The sequence below is a fragment of the Salmo trutta genome, chromosome 14 (genome assembly GCF_901001165.1).
Source record: "Salmo trutta chromosome 14, fSalTru1.1, whole genome shotgun sequence".
NCBI lineage: Eukaryota > Metazoa > Chordata > Actinopteri > Salmoniformes > Salmonidae > Salmo > Salmo trutta.
Window position 1 is genome coordinate 16,514,427 of NC_042970.1, and position 17,979 is coordinate 16,532,405.

At 42.0% G+C, this 17,979-nt stretch overlaps 2 protein-coding genes across 9 annotated transcripts; one reads left to right on the forward strand and one right to left on the reverse strand.

The window, feature by feature from the left end:
- Window positions 1-419: 419 nt before the first annotated feature.
- On the forward strand, window positions 420-8,684 carry LOC115207519 (proton-associated sugar transporter A). Of its 7 annotated transcripts, XM_029774656.1 has the most exons (10): window positions 420-598; window positions 1,511-1,997; window positions 2,167-2,259; window positions 2,380-2,604; window positions 4,682-5,487; window positions 5,582-5,735; window positions 5,909-6,085; window positions 6,275-6,480; window positions 6,680-6,905; window positions 7,809-8,684. In XM_029774656.1, exons 2-10 carry the CDS (start codon window positions 1,562-1,564, stop codon window positions 7,832-7,834), a joined length of 2,349 nt encoding a protein of 782 aa, XP_029630516.1. In that variant the 5' UTR covers window positions 420-598; window positions 1,511-1,561; the 3' UTR covers window positions 7,835-8,684. The 7 variants fall into 7 exon arrangements, with proteins under 7 accessions (XP_029630516.1, XP_029630509.1, XP_029630513.1 ...); XM_029774649.1 differs by having other exon boundaries at window positions 6,680-8,684; XM_029774653.1 differs by having other exon boundaries at window positions 1,526-1,997; window positions 6,680-8,684.
- A 651-nt stretch (window positions 8,685-9,335) lies between these two features.
- On the reverse strand, window positions 9,336-12,149 carry LOC115207520 (prothymosin alpha). Of its 2 annotated transcripts, XM_029774657.1 has the most exons (5): window positions 11,954-12,147; window positions 11,189-11,275; window positions 10,705-10,786; window positions 10,402-10,592; window positions 9,336-10,270 (listed from the first exon to the last, which is right to left on the reverse strand). In XM_029774657.1, the coding sequence occupies exons 1-5, from the start codon at window positions 12,002-12,004 to the stop codon at window positions 10,202-10,204; spliced, it is 480 nt and encodes a 159-aa protein (XP_029630517.1). In that variant the 5' UTR covers window positions 12,005-12,147; the 3' UTR covers window positions 9,336-10,201. The 2 variants fall into 2 exon arrangements, with proteins under 2 accessions (XP_029630517.1, XP_029630518.1); XM_029774658.1 differs by lacking the exon at window positions 11,189-11,275 and having other exon boundaries at window positions 11,954-12,149.
- Between the last annotated feature and the right edge of the window lie 5,830 nt (window positions 12,150-17,979).

A 17,979-nucleotide genomic window follows, 5' to 3' on the forward strand; every position in this document is an offset into this window, starting at 1 on the left:
GGCTGTGGTAACTAGTGATGAACAGCTGTTGGTGAGATCAAAGGAGCTCAAACAGCATGGCATCTGCTTTCATGCTTCTCGTGTTGGTTTATGAAAATAAAGCTACTAGGCTACTGTACTTCTACCCGAAAGCTTTTTATGAAAAGTTATTGCCTATTATGCAAATATTTAGGTAAACCTGTTTGGACAGCACAAACAACTATGTAAATACGTTTGGGTCTTGGTAACCTAGGTTAATTTTTTATGTTAAATTAGATAAGCCATGGTCGACACATCCATATAATATTTTTAACTCTTGGTCAGTGCTGTTGACAATCATTTGAAATATGGTTCATGATAATGGCGGTGCGATAGCTGCCATGTTGGTGCTGATGACGCGTGTCTACCTAGCGCAGAAACAGGAGTGGTTATGTGACGTCACGTGTGAGGGACAGACTAACGGAGGGGAATAGGGACCAAGGTTAAAGCAGGGAGATGAATGCATCTCAGGAAAAAAATATGAATGATCTAATTCAACGTAAATATTATAAGCATAAATATGATTGACTTGTTCACCAACAGAGAATGCTGACATAAATGACAGAGAAACACTGATAAGGTAATTTTCTTTCATGTTGTTTCAATATGCACGCCTCGTCCTGCAAGATCATGAGATAATTCAATTGTATAATCACCACCTTGAGAACAAACATTTTGGAAGAAATTGAATAGCTAAAATGAAAGGAAAGAACAGACCCATCAAGCCAGTCAGTCACGTTTTACATATTTTTCATGTTTAAAGACGTGTTTCACAACGATATAATGTGTAGCCTAGCATCTTAAAACATGTGTTATTTGAGGCGAACGTGTCATAACATTTTTTTTACAGGTCCTACCAGAATATATTTTTTACAAGGAATAATACATCCATGAAAGATGGAAACAGCCTCTGTGAGATGCTGTACATAGCGACATCAGTATAGTGCAGCAGTGCGTCGTGCAGGTCTTGCGCCGGACATCTCCTCCTGCGGAATTCGCGTGAACGCGCACACACTCAATTCTTCATTGCTGCGACTTGCTTGCTAGTTGAGATTTGTGCTCTTCACTCCGTTGTCAGTTTAGCCTGCATTTCACTGATTCCCCCCCTTCTAATTTCCTTAATGTTGTCACCAGAGTCAAATACTTTCTGTGACACACACTACTGGTCAACATGAGCAACCAAAATGATTCAGCATTGAAGAATTGAGTGTGTGTGAGTTCACACGAAGGGGAGGGGGAGATTTTCGGCACAACACCTGTTCGGAGCATATCCCTTTAATACTGCCGGTTACCTTGGTGTCTTCAGCTCCTGTTTTACAGTACTAGCCTTATGAGCAGATTTGATCTTGAGTTTCCTCTAAAATTAGCTTGCCAAGGCTATTATGATGATTCAGTACTTTATAGATGTAATGATGACTGCACATATGTTATTGAGATGCCTCTTCCTCCTCGTAAAAAAAGTTTTTGTCTTCTAACTTTGATTGCATTTTAGCTTATGACCATCTAGTGTGTGCAGAGTAAACTGGGCTCACCCAGCAGAGTGATGTCCTCTCCAGGAATGGGCACCCCCAGTGACCCTCTCTTGGCCAGCCCAGGAGGGAGGTCTTCAGAGAGGCCATTGGGTACCACAAATGACGGCCTCTGGAGGAGCTCCATGCCCAAGACGGCCAGCTTCCCATCGTCTACCACGCGCCTCTTGAGTCACCGTGCCAACAACTTCCAGAGACCCCCGAAGTGTTGGAAGCTGATCAGACCGTCCCCACCCCCACCGCCCAACACCCCCTGCCCCCTGGATCAGCTGGACCTCAGTGAGCTACCCCCTCGCCGCACCTTCCCAGAGCTGCTCTTCAATGGCTGCGTCCTGTTTGGCATCGAGTTCAGCTATGCCATGGAGACGGCCTATGTCACTCCTGTCCTGCTACAGATGGGTCTGCCAGACCAGTTCTACAGCCTGGTGTGGTTCACCAGTCCTATATTGGGTAATGAAGTGGCAGGGAGAGATGAAGTAGATACAGAAAGTCCTGTTTGATTGGAAGACATATAATACCTAACTATACTTTGAATAGTATAGTTAGACTATATGGATGTTCCCATCTGCATTTCCCATTGAGTGCCCCTAAATCCTTCTCCTTTTTTCCTGGTTTTAAGGATTCCTTGTCCAGCCTCTCCTGGGAGCTTGGAGTGACCGCTGTACATCCCACTTTGGCCGGCGGAGACCGTTTATTTTGGCCTTGGCTATAGGTAAGGAACATTCACTATCCACTTCTTGCATGGCTCTCCCCCTCTGGTGCGACTGGGTTCCTGTTTTTAAACTAATATTGAAATCCTGAAGTGATGGAGTTCTCTGTTTTACCTTTGTAGGAGCTCTGCTTGGTTTAACACTGGTGCTGAATGGGCGGGACATTGGAGCTGCGGTGGCAGACACAGCAACCAATCACAAGTGGGGCATCATACTGACTATTTGTGGAGTGGTTCTGATGGACTTCAGTGCGGACTCGGCAGATAACCCCAGCCATGCCTACATGATGGACGTGTGTCTGCCAGAGGACCAGGATCGTGGCCTCAATATTCATGCACTACTGGCAGGTTAGAGAACTATACACTTACAACTGGTCTGTCAGGGAAATGTTGTACACTACTGGCAGGTTAGAGAACTATACACTTACAACTGGTCTGTCAGGGAAATGTTGTACACTACTGGTAGGTTAGAGAGTTATACACTTACAACTGGTCTGTCAGGGAAATGTTGTACACTACTGGCAGGTTAGAGAACTATACACTTACAACTGGTCTGTCAGGGAAATGTTGTACACTACTGGCAGGTTAGAGAACTATACACTTACAACTGGTCTGTCAGGGAAATGTTGTACACTACTGGTAGGTTAGAGAGTTATACACTTACAACTGGTCTGTCAGGGAAATGTTGTACACTACTGGCAGGTTAGAGAGTTATACACTTACAACTGGTCTGTCAGGGAAATGTTGTACACTACTGGCAGGTTAGAGAGTTATACACTTACAACTGGTCTGTCAGGGAAATGTTGTACACTACTGGTAGGTTAGAGAACGTCATACATACCAATAGGCTCTAACACTCACTACTGGTATGTGAGACAGTAAAATGTACATATAAAGCAGTTCTGACGATGTAGACATAGCATATACAGTATATCAAAGATGTGATAGCATATACAGTATATGATAGTGTAACAGTGTAGGTTCCGTCCCTCTCTTCGCCCCAACCCGGCCTCGAACCAGGGACCCTTGCACACATCAACAACTGACACCCCGCCAAAGCATCGTTACCCATTGCGCCACAAGAGCCGCGGCCCTTGCAACACAAGGGGAAACCCTACTTCAAGTCTCAGAGCGAGTGACGTCACTGATTGAAATGCTATTAGCGCGCACCACCGCTAACTAACTAGCCATTTCACATCGGTTACAATAGCATATACAGTATATCTAAGATGTGATAGTGATAGCATATACAGTATATCTAAGATGTGATAGCGATAGCATATACCTAAGATGTGATAGCGATAGCATATACAGTATATCTAAGATGTGATAGCGATAGCATATACAGTATATCTAAGATGTGATAGCAATAGCATATACAGTATATCTAAGATGTGATAGTGATAGCATATACAGTATATCTAAGATGTGATAGTATATACCGTATATCTAAGATGTGATAGCAATAGCATATACAGTATATTTTACTTTTTTTTTTACATTTTAGTCGACGCTCTTATCCAGAGCGACTTACAGTAGTGAATGCATACATTTCATATACATTCTTTTTTTTTTTCTCCATACTGGTCCCCCGTGGGAATCGAACCCACAACCCTGGCGTTGCAAACGCCATGCTCTACCAACTGAGCCACACGGGACCACATACGACCATATATCTAAGATGTGATAGCATATACAGTATATCTAAGATGTGATAGCATATACAGTATATCTAAGATGTGATAGTGATAGCATATACAGTATATCTAAGATGTGATAGCGATAGCATATACAGTATATCTAAGATGTGATAGCGATAGCATATACAGTATATCTAAGATGTGATAGCATATACAGTATATCTAAGATGCGATAGCATATACAGTATATCTAAGATGTGGTAGCATATACAGTATATCTAAGATGTGATAGCGATAGCATATACAGTATATCTAAGATGTGATAGTGATAGCATATACAGTATATCTAAGATGTGATAGCATATAAAGTATATCTAAGATGCGATAGCATATACAGTATATCTAAGATGTGATAGCGATAGCATATACAGTATATCTAAGATGTGATAGTATATACAGTATATCTAAGATGTGATAGCGATAGCATATACAGTATATCTAAGATGTGATAGCATTTACAGTATATCTAAGATGCGATAGCATATACAGTATATCTAAGATGTGATAGCATATACAGTATATCTAAGATGTGATAGCATATACAGTATATCTAAGATGTGATAGCGATAGCATATACAGTATATCTAAGATGTGATAGCATATACAGTATATGTAAGATGTGATAGCGATAGCATATACAGTATATCTAAGATGTGATAGTATAATTGGTGTCATTGATATGATGATCGGCTCTATGATGATTATGTCCCACTCTCTCTATGCAGGTCTGGGTGGTGGATTCGGGTACATCGTGGGTGGAATTAACTGGGACCACACTGATTTCGGGAGATCAATGGGAGGTCAACTTCGAGTCATATACATGTTCACCAGTGTCACTTTGGTCATTGCCACATGCATGACCCTCAACAGCATCCCCGAGCGGCCCCTGCCAAAGACGCAGCTTCAGAAGGGCTCCCTGAAGAGCCCCAGCCTCCCTCTACCCCCCTCTCCCCCAGACCCTCAGGGGGCAGGGCTGGGATTGGAAGAGGAAGTGGCTGGGCTCAATAGCTACCAGTTCTCTGAACCCCGCCCCTCGAACTCTGACGCCAACGCACGCCTCTGTGCCAGCCTCACCAGCCCCATCTCCCCCCTCAGCCCCCTCACTCCTAAATATGGCAGCTTTATCAGTCGGGACAACTCTCTCACTGGCATTAACGAGTTTGCCTCATCCCTGGGAACCTCCTTTATAGACAGTGTGCTCATCGACTGCTACACTGGACAGCCATCGCCACAGCCCCTTGACCCAGACACTGCAGCCCGACCCCTGCCTCCAGGGGACACCCCACCTCTCCGGGGATCTCAGCCTGGAACAGGTTCACAGTCCGGAGCAGTAGCAGTGACAGTGACCCTGGCTGGGGCAGGATCCCGGGCCGGGGCAGGGGAGGCTCAGATGGGGGGAGGGTCCCATCGAGGTTCATCCGCTAGTATCTTGAAGCGCCCTCAGAGCCTTGAGCTGGTGGAGGAGTCCATGGTGACCCAGAGTGGAGGGATGGAAAATGGCCGCAGAAGAACAGTGACCTTCAGTCAGCAGGTCGGCCTGGAATTGAATCCCCCTGATTAGTTTGTTTACAGATCATCGTGTTGAGAGAATTTGTTTTTTGAATCCTGTTCTTCCTGTAATGAAGGTGGCAAATATTCTGCTGAATGGGGTGCGCTATGAGAGTGACCTGAGTGAAAATGTGGAGACAGCAGATTCACAGATGTCATTGAGGATGCTGTGTATCGCCATATACAGGATGCCTCCATCACTGCGCAGCCTCTGCACAAACCATTTTTTGGGTGAGAGTCATGTCACTCTTGTGCTTGTGTTTCATTGTCTGTATGCCTACCAAGGTTAAAGCCACCAGTGATTTTGGCTTTGATATCACAACACCTGTCTGTGATCCGGTGGAAGCTGTGTGAGTTTGTCTACGTAAATATTAGCTATCTGCCATCCTGTCTTGATCCTAAAGGTTGGCTGTCCTTTGAGGGCATGCTGCTGTTCTACACTGACTTCATGGGGGAGGTAGTGTTTGAAGGAGACCCCAGAGCACCCCATGACTCTGAGGCCTACCAACGCTACAATGCTGGCGTCAGCATGGGCTGCTGGGGCATGTGCATCTATGCATTCAGTGCTGCCTTTTACTCAGGTGAGTCCTGCACACACACACATCCAGACACTAAAAAGAAAACACACAAACATCCAGAAACTCAGAACACAAAAACCCAGAAACAGAACACACACCTCACACAACATCCATCATTTTGATTCTTAATCACATTTAGTTGTTTTACAGGTTTTTTCCCTTCTGTTTTCTTCCTCTCGTTTCTATTCATAGCCATGTTGGAGAAGCTGGAGGAGCGTTTCTCCCTCCGCTCTCTCTATTTCTTTGCCTACCTGGTGTTTGGCCTTGGCACAGGCCTTGCTACGCTCTCCACCAACATTTATGTGGTGCTGTCTCTCTGTATCACCTACGGGGTGCAATTCTCCACTCTATGCACGCTACCTTACTCTCTGCTGTGTGAATACTACCAGAGCCCGCAGGTTAGTGAATATAAATGGGATTACACTGAATATAATATTGTTCAGACTGTTGTTTCTGTGACATAGTGTTTTATATCCTGGTGTTGGTCCGTGTTGTCCAACTGTTGAATTTTGATATAGCAAGGTATTATGTGGCCTTATACATGTGCTCTCTCTGTCTCTCTGTCTGTGCTGTGTGTTGGTCTCTCTGTGTGTGTAGTTCTGTGGATCGTCAGAGGACGGCACCAGGAGAGGAATGGGGGTGGACATCTCTCTGCTCAGCTGCCAGTACTTCCTGGCTCAGATCATAGTGTCCGTGTCGATGGGACCTCTGACCTCACTGGTAGGCGGGGCCCAGGGAGTGATGTACTTTTCCAGCGTGATGTCATTTGTGGGCTGTCTGTACTCCTCCCTCTGCGTGGTGTACCATCTGCCCCCCCCTGAGGGTGAGCCTTCCGGAAGCGAGACCCAGCCACTACTTGTGCACATTTAGCCCCCCTCACTGCTCTACACTCTCGCACTGCAGTCACAACACACACCGCATATAGTCTACACACTGTCACTCTCTCACACTGCTCAGCATAGCTCCTCTCAAGAGCTTAGACCGACAGACACATTTGCCACTGTTGTCAGTATGTTGGATAGTGTGTCCATGCATTTCTTTCTGCTCATTTCCACTAAAACATGTGATGTTGATGGCGTGTCTGTGTGCATGCCTGATTATTCTGCTGTCAGCAGAGCCTTTTTCTTCATCACTACTTCTTGATTTTGATGTTAGATTTAGGCTGCTGCCCACCAAATATATAAAATACTTATAGCCTCTACATCCCCTATTATTAATGAAAACTATGTTTGAGGGGGTTCATTGTTTTGGTCTTGTAACTGCTTGCGGTGTAGCCTCAATGCCTTCTGTTTTCGTCTCATGGCCAAGAGAATGTATACCTACCTGCCTGTTTCTCTGAGTTAGCACATCCCCCTGTAGGCAGGTTCAGGGACTGTCTGAGTCACCAATGACCTTTGCTTGAAGCCCTAAATTCATGTAAGCACAGTAACACATCTACACACAGACACACAATATAACACACACACGCCATATAGTACTGCATTCACTCGGTTTGCACTATGTGAACATTAGAGCCAAGCATGTGCCCTCCTGATCAGGCTTACATCTTTCTCACCAGTCAACCAGATTATTATGGTCATTATTTACCATTTTGACTTGACAGTCACCAATGTGTTCACAAACATACACACAGACAAACCCTTTACTAAGCCATGGACTTCAATCTGACCTGTCACTCAACTACTGGTGTGACCGTTGTAATGACAGTGATTCTTGTCATTACCAGGAAGAGAAGTTGAAACTGGGGTGTGATTCGGCATTCCATCGGAAACCAAACAAAAAAGAAGAACAACAAATCTGTTTGGTGGCAAGAAATAATTTAAGAAAATACATGTGAACTATGCTATCGATGATGGAGCTGGACAACTTTGAGAGGGAAGAATTTTGGGTTCATTTTTGCCAACAGCAAGTGCTTATTTTCACCAGTAGGGCGCATGCTTTAGTTAGTGTTTAGGCTTGTTTCACCACACTATACCCAAACTGGCTCACTGGATTGATCCTCTAACGTTTGGGATAGTTATCCAGTCTCCTCACACACCACACGTATTCACTCAATCATTCATTTAGATTCTATACAGCTGAAATAACAGTTCGTCTTCCATGTTCACCAAGCAGCCAATGAAAACATTGGTGAAATAATTACTTTTCATTTTTTTTGTTGATCTGGGACAGGCTAAAATAGCTTGCTTGGCATTGCTTGCCTTGGACATCACAATGTAATTGACACTTTTTTAATGAATTGTCACAACTCATGCCTGCGTGAGTTACCTAGAGCTGGTGATGGCTCAGCAGAATGTTGATCAGGGTCTCCCACTAAAGCCTCCCTAAGAGACTGGACACATGCCATGATGATGTCATGTGTCTGACTGGTTTCTTGTGAGGAAACAGGACCTGTATGGAGGACCATCATGCTGTTCCAACTTGCTTCAATTCAACAAAATAACATTTCTAGTATTTTACAATAAAATGTGTCTTCTGATGGTTCTTTTTCATCCATAATTCCAATATTATGTTACTGTAACAGCTACTTAACCTCAGGATAGAGTTCAATTTGGACTTTTTTGGGTCTGTTGTTTTTTATTAAACTCACTTTAGCATAGAATTTCAAGCGTCCTATAGGTTTTCTATCTATGCAGATAATGATGCATATTATAAGTTTCCTTTATGACCAGTTTACTTGTAAAATGTTGGTATTAGATTTACAGCTATTATGTATTTTGCATTCAGACATACAGTATTATGTAGCCATTATTTATAACTGGTCACTGACCTGAAAACCTACATTCACATAACCATGTGATAACGGTTCTATCAGAGTTGTGATTGTCACCAATCAACCCTGCCCGGAGTCAACCCACAATACCAGTTTGTACCACTAGGTGGAGCTGTAAACTGCATCTTATCAGGAGTACTTCAATGGATTGATGTGTACAGACAGTTCAATGGAAAAACCCAGATGCTAAGACTATGAGAATCCCTCCCTCTCCCAGTAACAACGATCAGCTTGAGAATTACTCCTGTTCCTCCAACTAAACCATTCATATTCATCCTTATACTAAATGAGGTCAACTGACATCAATGCTTACATGGCTAGGACAATTTTAACAATTTAATAAGATATACTTTCAGTTCAAACACTAGTATCACAATTGTAATTTGGTTATAACACTAAAAAGCTATTCAGCATCTTATTTAAGAACAGACGTGAAAAGCTACACTGAACTATCAGTCTATGCAAAATAACAAAAATGGGTAAAAAGACAAGACTGATTTATTTAATCATCAAGAACCAGAATATACAAAGCAGTGGTCGAAGCAACCAAATAGCAATCATGAAATATAACTGCACAAGAAGAGACTAAGAACACCAGGGTGGGAATGATGTTGATAAAGACCGTTGTAGACACAATTTCTGAGTCACCCAGACATAACATAATAACCTAAAATGAAACCAAAAAAACACAGTATCTTGGGTACAAATGGTACACACTTGTGTGAAATGCATACAGAACATGACCAAAGCCTTAAGATTTAAGAGGGGGTAATTAACATTGCAGAAGCCAGCCCCCCAAACAGGGTCAAGCATCTTTTATCATGGAGGCGTTCTTCCATTTGTGCCATCTGTTGTGTTAACAGATCAGCCTGGCAAAGGATTAACTACTAGCAGCAGTAAACAAAAAGGATTAAAAAAGCCTGAATTAATAATGCTAACAATAGTCCATTAGCCCCTGCTTAAAACTTATCTTTGGTCTTTAGTGAGTCTGAGATGTCACCCTGAACATGTGGAGAAGGTTACAGCTGTCTGTCTCTGAATCAGCTGGTCAGCAGTTAACTATGTAGAGAATGTGCTTAACTCATACGAATACAAAATAACAAAACTGATAAAATAGCACGGATTCTATTTGCACAGGTTGTTTTGTTTTTTTAAGTTTGCTTAAGAAACCAATAAATAACAGTTTATAAAAAGAGAGGAGAGGCCTCTATGTTTTAGGACTCCAGTGCAATGTAATATCTTGGGGACAAACAAAATCTGTAAAGCATACATAAAGCACAAGCTCTACAAGGTGAAGTTGAACGTGCCATGTAGACAGCGTTGCGGAGGAGTACATACTCTGCGCACTATGCCTTCACTTCAGCTTCCTTTGATTCACCGTTTTCGGTTTTCTGTTTTTTTGTTTCCACTTGGTCCTGAAGGAATAAAATACAAGTTTTAAGTATAAACTTAGTGACCAGATATACAACAGTCATAAAGATAGTCTCATGGTAAAAGTTAATCTATTATATTGACTGCGTTTTAAAATCATCTGACAAAAGCATACCTCCTCATCAGCTGGGCGCTTCACAGGGTGGTCAACCTCATCAGCTGGGAGCTTCACAGAGTGGTCAACCTCTTCATCAGCTGGGAGCTTCACAGGATGGTCAACACCTTCATCAGCTGGGCACTTCACAGGGTGGTCAACCTCCTCACCAGCAACTTCTTCTGCATCCTTAGCTGCATCCGGTCCCTCTCCTGCAATCAATTTCATACATGAAGCAAAAACAAGGGCTTCAGACACATCACAAGTATCAAACAAACATGTTTTTTTATCCAGCTGCGAGTCCAAAAAGAAACATGAACTTACCATCCTCTTCTTCCTTCTCACCCACAGGGGTTTCTTCAGAATCATCTGCACCATTTGTCTTCGTCTCTGCACCGTTTGTGTGCTGGAGGGAAGGAAACAAAGAATTTGAGTAACTTTGTAATATGTCATATAAATGTGGGTACATTGTATGCAGAATGACATCCAAGTAATTTAATTTAGAATAGACTTCAGAAAAAAGTTAAAATAATAGCCCACGAGTCACAGCCAACAAGCTTCAGAGTTAAAACAGGGCACATGCTCCAGTTTATACTTAATTCCCCAGAGAGTAGGGGAAGGGAACGCAATGAGGGCCAATTGCGATCTCTTGAGAAAACATCTGTGCCATTTGACAAACTAAACAAAGAGCTGTGGGATAGCGTGCATGGAAATGGTAGGGGCGGAGTCTGACAACACCTGCATGATGAGGGCGCCGAGACAAAAGGCCATGAGGCTCGCGAGGGAATAAGCTTCAGCTTCAACTCACGGTTCCATTGCCGTTGGCTGGTGCGTCCCCGCTACCGTTCTCCTTCTCCTCCGCCTCCTCGACATCCTCTTTCTTCTCTTTGAGTTCCTGAAAATATGTTTTCCTTGATTTGCTAGCTCACTGATAGGTACAATTGTTGCATATCCAAAGCGATTTGTCCATATACTCGTTGCCAATGAAAGCAGCCCTTCTCACGTCCAGATGATGTTTTAAAACATGATAATAGACGTTGTATTTATATCACCGATCTTTACAAGTGCAGTGTGTCCGACCACTGCCGAAGTGCCTACAATGGAAGGCATCGGGAATGTGCGTCGCCGTTCACCAGACATGATTAGGGCGCACTCCACTCGCGCTCTGAAAGACTCGAGCCCTTCCCGCCATCGCTCAACCGTGAAGCTCTATTTTCTGAGGGATTGTTTAGCTAACGTTATTTTGCTAGCAATAAACTATACATTTAGCAGTTTAGCTTGCAAATTAAACGGCAAACCAGCCAGCTAACTAACATAACTAGCAAAGTCACAAGCAAATAATGAAGCTATCGAAAAAGTTAATCAACTAAATAACTAGCTAAACGTTTGAGAACATACAACATTGCTACCTACTATTTTTCAGTCATTGACAATGACTAACATTAACCTAAGTTATTTGGTTATTACATGGTTATAAAAGCTAAAGTTAGCTAGTTGGTGTTCACACAGGCTAAGCTGAAGAGTACGCTAGCTAGTAACGTGGGCTAACGCATAGTCAAATTAATGAACTCACCTTCGCTGAAATCTCGCTAGTTGTGGTCGTGTCTACTGCGGTATCAGCCATATTTAGTTTAATGTAAGGGTATGATATGTTTCCGAAATAAATACTGTGTTTGATGCCTCGATGTTTCTGGCAGTGATTTCTGTGAGAGGCTGAGAAGAGGAGAAGAGAGTGATGAAAACTGTTTGTTAGGCTCGACTGTAATCCATTAGTTAGAATGGAGCTGGTCGGTTGAAAACGTGATTGGGCAATCCGAATTTAAGCAACATGTTTTAGCAATTTTAATTGGACAGATTGTTGTCACTCTTTGGAATTTGTCCCGCCTATCAAGCTCCTCCCAGTTTTCTTTCTCCTAATGGTCAAACATTTAAAGGGTGTACTCCGCTGTAAAGTTACCAGCATGAAAGAAAGTTTTTACATGATGTCGATTTATATGTCATTTATCTTAGTGTTAGAAACATTGTAATTCTCTCTCATTAATTACATGTTGACATTTTAATGGCGTTTCGTGTAAAAAATTGCCTATGCCAAGTGCTTCAAGTGGCTTTGATGAATACCGTCCCTTTGTGTGACTGCAAGCATTGCTTACGTTCAACAACATATTTTTCTCATGAAAAGCCTACTGCTCCCCCTTGATTTTTTTGTTTTGATTTTGACTTATGTATTTTGTATTCGAAGCATGTTGCCCCTCATTTCGCCTATCTAGAAGCATAAAACCCCGTTAAAGCCCCATATCCCCTTTGTCTTCAGAGAGAGAAGTATCAGATTACAGCACAACGACGCTAATGTGAAACCATTTACTAAGTGAACCACACCTCTTGGCTCGGTTAGACGTCTCTATTTTAAACATAAAGGTCAGGAACAAAGTGCCGCATTTTGTATTTGAATAAAATAGCTCCATGTGTAAGCCTATAACAAGCACACAGCCAGTAGGCTACCTACACCTATTCACTGTGACTGTGTAATATGTAATATCTGCGCTGTAAATAACTAATGTATATCTCATAGTGATCCGTGTATCTAAATATAAACCATTGCAATTATTGGTCCAGAGTAAAGCTTGGGAAACAAGCAGGCACATTTCTATTAGATGGGGAATCCCCCCAAAAATAACACGTTTCTTGATCAAGTGAACACATACAGGGAGATGCTTACCTGCTAACACTCCTCAACAATGCAGTACAATAACAATATCAATCAAAAAAACAAGTAGTAGTAAAAGATAGAAGAATACATTTGTAATAAAAACTATATGAGTAATGTGGACATAATAGAATATACAGAATGGTTGGTTTATACTAGTTAAATAAATGTACAAAAATCAAATTGATTCAGCTGTGGGACGATTATTTGTTGAGCGGAAGCCAAAACAGATATGTTTGACAAAAACATCATCATTTCAAACATTGCTTACATTTGTATATGATCACGTCTCTCTATTTTGAGTGCGAATACTTGGGAACAGATTTCTTAAATTTATGTCCAACAATGAACATTTTAAAAATCATTTCTTCTTCTTTTTTTTGTTCAGAAAACTGGGGGGGGGGCAAATAGACCCTTGGGTTGCCAGTTGTGATACCCTGGTTTACATGTTAGTCATTTAGCAGATGCTCTTATCCAGAGAAAGTGGCGCCAGGTAAGTCTGTCAGTCAGCCTGACAGACATGTCCAATCACCATCCAGTTGTCCATGTTTCATAAGCCAATCATAGCTTCCCCACAGACTTTCTAAACTACTGCTACTATACTGTCTTTGGCTTCTCCTTCTTTGGAAGGACACAGACAATAGTGTCTAATAGTGTCTAATCCATCTATCTTTTAATTATGGATGAGGTGAAATAAAAAAGCAAGCTGGTTGGCTAGAGCTAGCGTGACCAACAGCAATCCTGATAGAAAAGCACCGTGCTCTACCAACTGAGCCACGTGGGACCCAAATTATCAAAACGAACATCAAAATGTATGTTTTATACAAGTAGTAAAGTGAGTAAAGTAAAGTGACTTGGTATAACAGCTTAAATAGTAAGAGCAGTGGTGTGTGTGTGTGTGTGTTTGGAGAGTCAGTGCAAATAGGCCCTAAGGTGCAGGTGGGTAGACAGCTAGGGTCTAGCTGTTCAAGAGTCCGATGGCCTGATGGAAGGAACTGTCTCAGAGCCTGTTGGTCCGAGACCCGATGCTCCGATATCGTTTGCCAGATCATAACAGAGTGAACAGACCGTGGTTAAGATCCTTAACGATCTTCCGGGACTTCCTCAGACCCCACCTGTTGTAAATGTCCTGGAGGGCAGGGAGCTCGTCCCCAGTGATGTATTGGGCCTTCCGCACCCCCCTATGTAGAGCCTAAACTTCAGAGGCCCATTATCAGCAACCGTCACTCCTGTGTTCCAATGGCACGTTGTGTTAGCTAATCCAAGTTTATCAAGGCTAATTGATCATTAGAAAACCCTTTTGCAATTATGTTAGCACAGCTGAAAACTGTTGTTCTGATTAAAGAAGCAATAAAACTAGCCTTCTTTAGACTAGTTGAGTATCTGGAGCATCAGCATTTGTGGGTTCGATTACAGGCTCAAAATGACCAGAAACAAATAACTTTATTCTGAAACTCAACAGTCTATTCTTGTTCTGAGAAATGAAGGCTATTCCTTGGGAGAAATTGGCAAGAAACTGAAGATCTTGTACAACGCTGTGTACTACTCCCTTCACAGAACAGTGCAAACTGGCTCTAACCAGAATAGAAAGAGGAGTGGGAGGCCCCGGTGCACAGCTGAGCAAGAGGACAAGTACATTAGAGTGTCTAGTTTGAGAAACAGACGCCTTACAAGTCCTCAACTGGCTCCTCAATTAAATAGCACCCGCAAACACCAGTCTCGATGTCAACAGTGAAGAGGCAACTCCGGGATGCTGGCCTTCTAGGCAGAGTTGTAAAGAAAAAGCCATATCCCAGACTGGCCAATAAAAAGAAAAGATTAAGATGGGCAAAAGAACACAGACACTGGACAGAGGAACCCTGCCTAGAAGGCCAGCATCCCGGATTCGCCTCTTCACTGTTGACGTTGAGACTGGTGTTTTGCGGGTACTATTTAATGAAGCTGCCATAATGTCTTTCGTTCTTTTTAGGTTCATCCCAATGGAGTTTGGTTGCACCTTAATTGGGGAGATCTGGCTCGTGGTAATGGCTGGAGCGGAATTAGTAGAATGATATCAAATACATCAAACACATGCTCTCAGCAGCTTCCTGTGGTTCATACAAAGTTGATTCCTTATAACACCTGGATGCTTTTATGAATTAGAATTAGACATAATTGAGGTTGCTGTTTGCCAAACCATAGACAGTGATAATTTGTTTAGGGCAGTGTATTTTATTCATCTGCCGTCTGCATGTGTGTGTCTGTGTGTGCGAAGCCTTGCTGCACGCACACACACAAAAATGCATGCGCACATGTAACAGTATAGCTTCCGTCCCTCTCCTCGCCCCTACCTGGGCTTGAACCAAGGACCCTCTGCACACATCAACAACTGACACCCCACGAAGCATCGTTACCCATCGCGCCACAAAAGCTGCAGCCCTTGCAGAGCAAGGGGAACAACTACTTCAGATCTCAGAGCGAGTGATGTCACCCGATTGAAACGCAATTACAGCGCACCACCACTAACTAACTAGCCATTTCACATCGGTTACACACACGCGTACAAACCGCGCCAAGCCACTTTAGACACTTTTGTTTATGGCCACTGTTTCATTTAGCATGTTGTGTGGGGGCTATTGTGTTGCAAATGGTGCTACACTGAGCATCTGTTCCAGTATAATGCAGATTCACTCATAGTGCAAAGTAAGTTTGTCAACCCCCTCTACCCCGACCCAGACATGCAATCAATGCTTCTAATCTAAAATACAATAACTCCAGTTTGCCTCTGATACAGTCCCTTGCAAAAGTATTCAGACCCCCTGGATTTTTTCCAATTTTATTGTGTTGCAAAGTGGGATTAAAATGGATCTAATTGTCATTTTTGTCAACAATCGACAAAAAATAAATAATTCATAACTAAAATATAGTCAGTGCATAAGTATTCAGACCCTTTGTTAATGCGAGCCTAAATTAGTTAAGGAGTAAAATTTGGCTTAGCAAATCACATAATAAGGTACATGGACTCACTCTGTGTGAAATAATAGGGGTTGACATTATTTTTGAATGACTAACCCTTCCTCTGTCCCCCATACATACAACATCTGTAAGTTCCCCCAGTCAAGTACCGAATTTCAAGCACAAATTCAACTACAAAGACCAGGGAGCTTTTTCGGAAGCCTCATAAAGTAGGGCAGTGATTGGTAGATGGGTAACAATAACAAATTAGACATTGAATATTTCTTTAAGCATGGGCAAGTTAATAATTATGCTGTGGATTATGTATTAACCCACCCAGACACATCAAAGATACAGTCATCCTTCTGAAGTGAGCTGCAGGACAGGAATGAAACTGCTCAGGGATGTTACCATGAGGCCATTAGTTTTACATTTTACAGAGTTCAATGAAAACAGAGGATGGATCAACAACATTGTAGTGACTCCACAATAATGACTTAAATGACAGAGTGAAAAGAAGAATACAAATATACAGAATACAAATATATGCAAAAAAACACTGCAAAGGAATACACTTTTGACCTAAATGCAAAACCTTATGTTTGGAGCAAATCCAACATAGCACATCACTGAGTAACTGCTTCCTTATTTTTAAGCATGGTGGTGGCTGCATCATGGTATAGGTATGCTTGGCATTGGAAAATACTGGGGAGTTTTCCAGCATAAAAAGAAACGGGATGGCACAGGCAAAATCCTAGAGGAAAACCTGCTTCTTCCTGTTCCTGAGTGGCCAAGTTACAATTTTGACTTAAATCTGCTTGAAAATCTATGGCAAGACTTGAAAGAGCTTAAAGAATTTAGAAAATAAGAACGGGCAAATATTGCACAATCCAGGTGTGCAAAGCTCTTATACACTTACCCAAGAAAACATATAGCTATAATCCATGTCCAAGGTGTTCCTAACATGTATACTTACAGGGAGCTGAATACATATGCAACAAATATATTTTATAACTTTTTGATTATTATTTTGTTTTAATATCATTTTTCTTACACTTTTTAACATTACATCATATTTTTTATAGATTGTTGACAAAAAATTACAATGAAATCAATTTTAATCCCTCTTTGTAACACAATAAAATAGTTTTGCAAGGCACTGTATGTTACATGTTGTTTATTAGTATCATGGTATTAATTAAGAACAGTTTTAATTATTTTTACTATTATGAATTTGTCACCCTCTAAAACGGTAGGGTGGGCACCAAATATGATAGAAAGCAATACTTAATTTCTCAGATCACACCTGTTTCCTCTCTCCAGGGTCATTTAAGGTGAGCTCAGCACTTCTGTTCCGTTTCTCACTCATCTCACTGGGAGTGGCTACACATGGCATCACGGGCCAAGAGCCATCCCACTGAACATGCTTAACTGCCCACAACAAGTGGGGGATTATTAACATTTTGTTGTGACAGCTCGTGTCAAAGTCTGGGTATTTTCATTTGCTTCTCTTCAGGTACACACAATATATTTGAGAGATGGTCCTCCTTTAATTGGAATCTAATACGATAGCGAATTCCTCAAGTTTGATAACAAAGAGTTTTGCTGCACCTGCGACCAATAAACTTTGATTTGGTGGTCCAAAATGGGGAGTATTTTTGTTCCAAAAGATTAATGTGCTTGGACATCCCTCTTTTGTATTAGGCTGAAACAACCTTTAAAAGGATATAGTAACAGTAACAAGAGCGACAATTTATGAGATTATTTGGATTTTTGCTGACACTGCTACATCTTTCATATCCATAGCTTGGATATTCCTACTCTCAGGTATAAATTATAGGGACTCATGCATGTGCACTCTTGATATTAAGAATATCAAACAATTGTTAAATGAAGGCCCAGCCTTTATTTTTAGGGCACTCTCAAGAGTAAAATAGCCTGGCTGGCTGGTTCACCAGCAT

Excerpts from the sequence above, each read along its gene's own strand:
- LOC115207519 (XM_029774649.1), top strand. The coding sequence starts at position 1,562 with ATGTCCTCTCCAGGAATGGGCACCCCCAGTGACCCTCTCTTGGCCAGC. Across the intron at positions 1,998-2,166 it reads GTTCACCAGTCCTATATTGG|GATTCCTTGTCCAGCCTCTC; the intron begins GTAATGAAGTGG and ends CCTGGTTTTAAG. Across the intron at positions 6,086-6,274 it reads CAGTGCTGCCTTTTACTCAG|CCATGTTGGAGAAGCTGGAG; the intron begins GTGAGTCCTGCA and ends TTCTATTCATAG.
- LOC115207520 (XM_029774657.1), bottom strand. The coding sequence starts at position 12,004 with ATGGCTGATACCGCAGTAGACACGACCACAACTAGCGAGATTTCAGCG. Across the intron at positions 10,787-11,188 it reads CAGCCAACGGCAATGGAACC|CACACAAACGGTGCAGAGAC; the intron begins GTGAGTTGAAGC and ends CCTTCCCTCCAG. Across the intron at positions 10,271-10,401 it reads AGCGCCCAGCTGATGAGGAG|GACCAAGTGGAAACAAAAAA; the intron begins GTATGCTTTTGT and ends TTATTCCTTCAG.